The sequence below is a fragment of the Rhinolophus sinicus genome, chromosome 14, assembly GCF_057876585.1.
Source record: "Rhinolophus sinicus isolate RSI-liver-muscle chromosome 14, RSI-T2T, whole genome shotgun sequence".
Classification (NCBI taxonomy): domain Eukaryota; kingdom Metazoa; phylum Chordata; class Mammalia; order Chiroptera; family Rhinolophidae; genus Rhinolophus; species Rhinolophus sinicus.
In genome coordinates this window covers 142,431,614-142,438,861 of record NC_142514.1, presented here as the reverse complement: position 1 = coordinate 142,438,861, position 7,248 = coordinate 142,431,614, and the positions used below count along the sequence as shown (strand labels likewise).

The 7,248-nt window shown below is 36.8% G+C and overlaps 1 protein-coding gene across 1 annotated transcript; it reads left to right on the top strand.

Moving 5' to 3' along the window:
* Positions 1–2,696: 2,696 nt before the first annotated feature.
* LOC109436907 (olfactory receptor 51A4-like) lies at positions 2,697–3,638 on the top strand. Its single transcript, XM_019715786.3, has one exon. The coding sequence runs from the start codon at positions 2,697–2,699 to the stop codon at positions 3,636–3,638; it is 942 nt and encodes a 313-aa protein (XP_019571345.3).
* The last annotated feature ends 3,610 nt before the right edge of the window (positions 3,639–7,248 follow it).

Sequence of the window (7,248 nt, the reverse complement as noted above, 5' to 3'; positions counted from 1 at the left end):
AAGGCAGCAAAGTTCAGGCTGCAACAGCAACTGCTCAAAAACAATTGAGGGTAGATTGTGGTGATTAGAGTTTGAGATTACATGAGAAAAATTGCAGAAAAGAAATAGTTAAAAAGAAAGGGCACATGAGCTTTTAAGAATTTGTCATGACAACTGGATCATAGTAACAAAATGGTCAAAGATGTAAGTAAAGATAAGAATAGTAGTACTAAAAAACTGCCTAAATATCTCAGATCTGAGAGATACTATCAAATCCCTCCTGACAATTGATGATGAAATCTGCAACTAGCTCTAGTGTATTACTGAATAAATTAGTACATTAATTCATTATTTTACAAAGGCTACATGATCAAGTAGATCTCAACCAAATTAATTTTTCTTCAACATAAGCTCTAACAGGTTATATTTCTAAAATTGTGTCTAAGTTTTGACAGAGGATTTTATTCATCCAGTGCAGTGAGCAGAATCAGATGTATCAATCCACTCCACACTAAACATGTGCCCATAATAAATACAATATAAAAATGATAATAAAGACATTACCATGCTCCTTAGATAGAAAAATAGATAGAAAATACATTATTGATAGATAAATAGATATTATGAGATGCAGTATATGAAAACATAATTTTGTATTGAAGTTGAATCCACAAACTAACTTGGCTCCTTATCTGGAGATATATTGGTGATGGGCAGCTCAGCACGTGTGTGGGACTCAGCATGATAGTGTCCCGTGTTTGACAAAGGACCAAAGTACCCAGTTTGGGACATGAAGCTGTTAACCCACATGGAGGGTGGAAATAGCTATTGTCATATCCCAAGGATACTCCCTATAAGGAGCTGGTCTTGAGATAGGATGGGGGAAAAATGGGCAAAACTATATTCAACTTTCCTTTGAAACAAGATCCATTAACCATTATAAAAAACACTTAGTACTACTGACAAACTTCAGGAAATAAGGAAGACCCAACTACCACATCCAAAAATGGGGAAGAAACAAAATAAATCATCAAGCAAACAAGGAAATTTCCACTCAAGATGAGATTACAAGTAAAATTTCAAAACAACATAAAGACTGAAAAAGAAACTACAATTTCAATAATAAAAATACACACTCATGAGAAAGGAAAAAGTAAAGTAACTTAAAATGAATTTAGAAGTAGGCATGCTTAAGATCCTCAAAAAATACATGCAGCATAATAGCAATAAAATAATGAAAAATTATGGGGGATTGGTAGATATAAATTGAACGTTATTACAATAACTTTTATTAGAAAGAAAAATAGAGTAATTGAAATAAAACTCAATAGTTGGAATACATTTGAGATGAGACACAAATGAAAATCAATAAATGAAGAGATTGAAAGTATGAAGCCACATAACTAGGAAGCTAGAATGAGAAGGTGCAACATTTTCCAACTAGATATATTGCTGAACAGACAGTGTTAAAAGTTATAATGGCAAAGGATATTCAAAAGTAAAGTAATGCATAATTTTTCATTTTGAAAATGCTAAGTTCCAAACAAAGTAAGTTAATTATAAATCTCTACCTGTGTACTACATGTTGAACTGCAAAATGTCAATGATAGAACATCCTAAAGACTACAAGAGGGGAAGAACATCTTCACTAAAAGGGATTGCCTAGATACTAAGTACTAAGAAACTGCATAAATAATTCAGATCTGAGAGATACTTCCAAATCCCTCGTGACAAAGATTGATGATGAAAACTGCAACTAGCTCTAGTTGTATTATTGAATAACTTCATACTGTGGTTCACTATTTTACAAAGGCTATATAATCAAATAATTCTTAATCATGTGCCAGCCAGAAAGAAATAGATGTACAAGAAAAGTCAACTGAGGAATGTTTATTGAAGGATTTCTTTACAGAGTTGTATACAGAGTTACGGGGACAAAAAAAAAGATGCAGAAATACTCAGGGATCTATGATTGGAAGGGAGAATTACAAAAAGAATGACCAGCATGGACTGATAGCAGGCTTCTACAACAAAGGTCTGTAGTATTCCCCTATATGACTATCACCCTATATTAAGAAAATAGAAAAATAATAGAGAATAAATGATCCTATGAATAATAGCAACAAAGTCATAAAGATTCTAAAAATAAATTTACAAAAGATGTAAAATTCTCTATGGAAAAAATGACCAAATAGTTTTGAGAGACAAAAGAAAATATGAGGAAAGAAAATAAAACCCATGTTTACATTAGAGAACAGGTTATAAAATGCATTACTCATCCCTGAGTTTTATAAAATTCACTGAAATTTTTAAGAAATTCTTAACAGTACATTGATTATAATATTTATATAATAAAAGCCAAAGTCTCAAGTTCTAAAATTGGAAAGTAGGTACTGATATAATTATTTTAATTAACCAATCAGTCCTTCTATAGAACTTATGTCTGTTATAATCCATATCTGTTCTAAGATTCCATTTTGATATCAATTTGTTTTCCTTTTCTCTCTGTTTTTGTTTTTAGTTGGATATTGATGTCTACTTTTCTGCCTATTTGTTTTTCCGTTTAGGTTTGTATTTAAGAATTATGTGTATATCACTTGGATTCACAAGACCTCAATGATTGCAATACGATAAAGTCGGGCATTTGAGCCAATCTATTTGCATCACTGCAGGAAGCCTCTCCAAGCTTCTCATCTTGCTTCCCTCATATACCTGGCATGCCCATTTTCAACACCTCTGAAAATGAAATTTCCACCTTCTTCTTGATTGGAATCCCAGGGATGGAGTCTGCTAACATTTGGGTTTCCATTCTCATTTGCCTCATGTACCTTGTTGCCATCCTGGGGAACTGTACCATCTTATTTTTCATAAAAACAGAGCCTTCTCTACATGAACCTATGTACTTTTTTCTCTCCATGTTGGCTGTCTCTGACCTGGGACTGTCCTTCTCCTCTCTCCCTACCATGCTAAAGATATTCTTGTTCAATGCTCCGGGAATTTCCCCAGATGCCTGTATTGCCCAAGAGTTTTTTATTCATGAATTCTCAGCTATGGAATCATCAGTACTTCTTATAATGTCTTTTGACCGCTTTATTGCCATTTACAGTCCTCTGAGATACACCTCCATTCTGACCAATGCCAGAGTTACCAAAATAGGACTTGTTTTCTTTCTCAAAAATGTTTTGTTGATCCTCCCTTTCCCTTTCACGCTAAAACAGCTAAGATACTGTAAGAAAAACCTCCTTTCCCATTCCTACTGCCTCCATCAAGATGTCATGAAGCTGGCATGCTCTGACAACAAGGTCAATGTCATCTATGGCTTATTTGTGGCTCTCACAGCCGTCCTAGACTTAACATTTATTTTCATGTCCTACACGCTGATTCTGAAAGCAGTATTGAGCATAGCATCAAAGAAAGAAAGGCTCAAGGTTCTCAATACATGCATTTCCCACATCTGTGCTGTGCTCACCTTCTACATTCCCATTATCTCATTAGCTATCATTTACCGGTTTTCCAAACACAGGTCTTCAATCATTAGGGTCCTCATGGCTGATGTTTTCCTTCTGGTACCTCCATTAATGAACCCCATTGTATACTGTGTGAAAAGCCAGCAGATAAGAAATCTGGTTTTAGAGAAACTGTGTCAGAAACACAACTGACAGAAATGCTTAACCACAGTGAAAACCTGATCAATAAATGATATAAAACAAGCAGAATGAATCAATAAAGAATCACATAAATATTACTATTTACAGTATTATCTCTCAAATGTTTATTAAGATTGAAGAATCAGTCTTGCAAATTTGTTGGATTAGGATTTAGGCCTAGGGTTCTTAGGTAAATGTAAAGTGTATTCTAGGATTCCACTTTCACCCAGTACACTTTACCAGCCTTATAGACACAACATATGCTTGCCGTTTTCATTATGCTTAAAATAATATTCCATGTACTCATTTGAGGATTAATAGTATACATTTGTATGATAACTAATCAGTAACCAGAAGTGCCAGCGATTGCCTCTTTATTTAAAATATCTCCCTTCAACACATAGTGTTCACTTTTATGAGACATGCCTATGCTTTGAGGAATTGAAATTGAGATGGGTAATGACACACACACACAAATACAGAACCAATACAACCAATAAATATGCGCACAGGCAGAGTTTATAAAAATATAAGAAGAATTTAATTCATTCATTCATTTTGTGTCAGTATTTCCTTCCTGAGCATTAAAATGTCACCTTCTAAGTTATTCAGGGTAGAAAATTTCCTTGAATAAATGATGCAACCAGTTCAAAGGAGAGCCATATAAAAGATATATTTATAGATAGGAATGCTAATGTTAATCTGCAAATGAGTACAAATATGGCTTCTTCCACCTCACAGAGCATATGTCAATTGACCCTCCACCAGATAAAATTTATTTGCATGTCTACCAACATGAATTACATCGATCACTATGTTGAAAAAGAAATAATAGGCCACAAATGGGGTCATTTCCTCCCAAAACAGTAAACCAAGACTTAACTGTAACTTAAACTTCTCCCAAAAATGTAACGTTTAACCAGTCAATTTGAAATTTTCTGGTTAGCACTAGTGAGGTAATCTGCATGATAAAACTGCCTTTCTCTTCCCTCCAAAAGAAAATGACCTGGCCTGCAGCAATCCTTTCTTTTCATCTGCTAATAACTTTCTTGCCCTACCTTTCTTCTGCCTTAAAACCCTCCCATTTTATTTGCTGGATGAGATGCTGCCCAATTCCTGTGTCTTTCAATAAGCCAATTAGATCTTTAAATTTACTTGGTTGAATTGTTTTGTTTTGTTTTGTTTTGTTTTTAACTGCTATTAGTATCTACTACTTACTGAGCCGGACAGTAGCTCAAAGGCAATGAAAACACAAAGTCCCCACACAACAAAGTCAGATAACCTATAAGGGTGTGTTCTAAACAATGCTGAGTTCTCCACTGTAGCACACATTTTTCCCTATAGTCTCTCTAATTTTAATAAAATATAATTTCAAAGGAAGGTTATTCTTGATCATAAAATAAGACTTCCCCCATTAGATTTGGCCTCATTATTTACACAGATGCAGAAAGAATGTTAATTTAACAGACAGGCTTTCTTAAGATTGAAATGCTAAAGATTTCCATATGGAATCTCAGATTGGATTTTTAAAAGCTGCTATTACATATCTAGGACAGGGAGCTATAACCAAGAAGTTGTCTTCATCAAATTACTCCTTCAGCTGTCTACACACTTGTGCAATATTTTCTTTTCTCAGACTCCCCCAAACAACCCAAGATCCTGACCTATGTGGGGGCAGAGCCCCAGAAAGCAGTTTCCAGGCTCTCGGCCTCACATAGACAGGTGCCTGGCTCAGGTAGTAAATGGCCATCAACTGTGATTGCATGGCCATCAGCTGTGGCTAGTTGGCCGTCAGCTGTAACCAGTGCAGTGAGCCATTGGCCACTAATATAACTGCTGTGGCTGTGCTAGGAAAGAGAGAGAGGAGAGAAGGATGGGGGCTAGCAAGGAGATGGCGGCTGGGCTGGCAAGCGTGGATGGCGGTTTGCGGACAGTGTGGATCCAGCCTCCAGTGAGAGTATAGTGCCGCCAGAGAGAATATAGTGGTATGACTCCCCTACCTATGACTCCGTGGGTGTTCCTTTTTGGCCTCACCATATTCTGCGTTCTTATGGGGGGAGCAGGCCGCCCCGCCCGACAAATGGCGCAGCGAGCAGGGTCTCCCACACGACACCTAACATGAAAGTGAACTCCCTTTCCATCTCTCAGGCCTAGCCAAGTAACAGGTATTGGGGAAAAAAGACTTTTTTTTCTTCTATGCTTCTAGGTTCTTTGGCTGGTCTAATCATCAAGTTACCATAAAACAGATTAATGAAAAAAAAACAAAGTTAATTGTGTGATATGGGGGCCACATAAGAATATGAGGCCCACAGGCTGTCAAGACAAAAAGGTTTATATGCAATCCTGAACTAAAGGAGAAAAGAGGTAGGGGTCTGAGGCTTCAAGGAGAAGGAAGACAATTAACAGGAGGATGGGAAAAGGAAACGTTTGGTAAACAAATGTTTGTTAGGCCATGCAGAGGCAATAGGACACAGAGGACTTTGATCTACAGGCCCTACCTAGCTTTCCTCAGCTCACCACACTAGCTAGTATTCTTTGTAGTTATCTCTGGTAATAGTTTTCTTCCTGGGCCAGACCCTCTATCTAAATTCTTTTAAGCAGTTAAAGGGGAGGTAATAAGCTCTTAGTCTTTTTGGCTTTGATTGTCTATGGCTCTAAATAGTTCACGTACCAAAGTGGCACATTCTGGGGAGACTTGTTCTGAACCGCTTCACAGACTAGTTTACTTGTGTCAATGTGAGAAGTAGCCAAACCTGTAAAGAATTTTTATAAGAGTTTATTTGAGCCAAAACTGATGACAACTGCCTGGAAGCAAGATCTTAAGTGCTCCAAAAGAATAATAGTTTTACAGTTTCTTGTATGCATTTGAAATTAAGGAGGGATCATAGGAAGATTATCTGAAGGTGGGAGAAAGCAAGATGAGAATTGGAATGAGATTATGTGCTCTCTTGAGGGTGGTTACACTTACTTCAAAAGGTGTATTAACCTAGATGCATAAAAAACAATGGGCAGGACTTGCTTAAGGCAAAGATAAACATTTTACTAAAGACTTATATACCTGGGGTGTGACTCCCCACCATGACCTGACCAGTTAGGAATTTGTGCTCCATCACTCTGTGAGGTTACTGATAAGACATGTGTGGGTAAACAGGAATAAGCCTTTTAACTGTGGGGGAAAAGGGGAACAGGGAATTTCCAACTGAAATTTATGTAACATATGCAAAGGTTGCAATAATATGTTTAACCACACCTTCCCGCACCCCAACAGACAAAGCTGGACACAATAGAAGATTCCACTGAAGGCCAAAGCAAATTACAACCTGGTTACAAAAGTATAAAACTTCAGCTAAACAGAAACTCAAGATAGCTGTCTACCCTAGACTCTACCCCGGAAAACTGCTCTGCTAATGTTTCTCTTCTTAAATAAACTTTCTAACTTCATTCCTTTGTGCCTCGTGAAATCTCACAACTTGCAAGTGAGCAACCATGACATTGACTTTCCATAGAACCTCTTTTTCGTCCATATCTGGGAAGGCTTTGTCAACACAGACTCTGTAAAGTCAACCTTAGTTCTCTAGAAGTGACTGGTTATACCTGATTACATGGGCAACATTCATAAGTA

Coding starts and splice junctions, on each gene's coding strand:
- LOC109436907 (XM_019715786.3), top strand. CDS start 2,697: ATGCCCATTTTCAACACCTCTGAAAATGAAATTTCCACCTTCTTCTTG.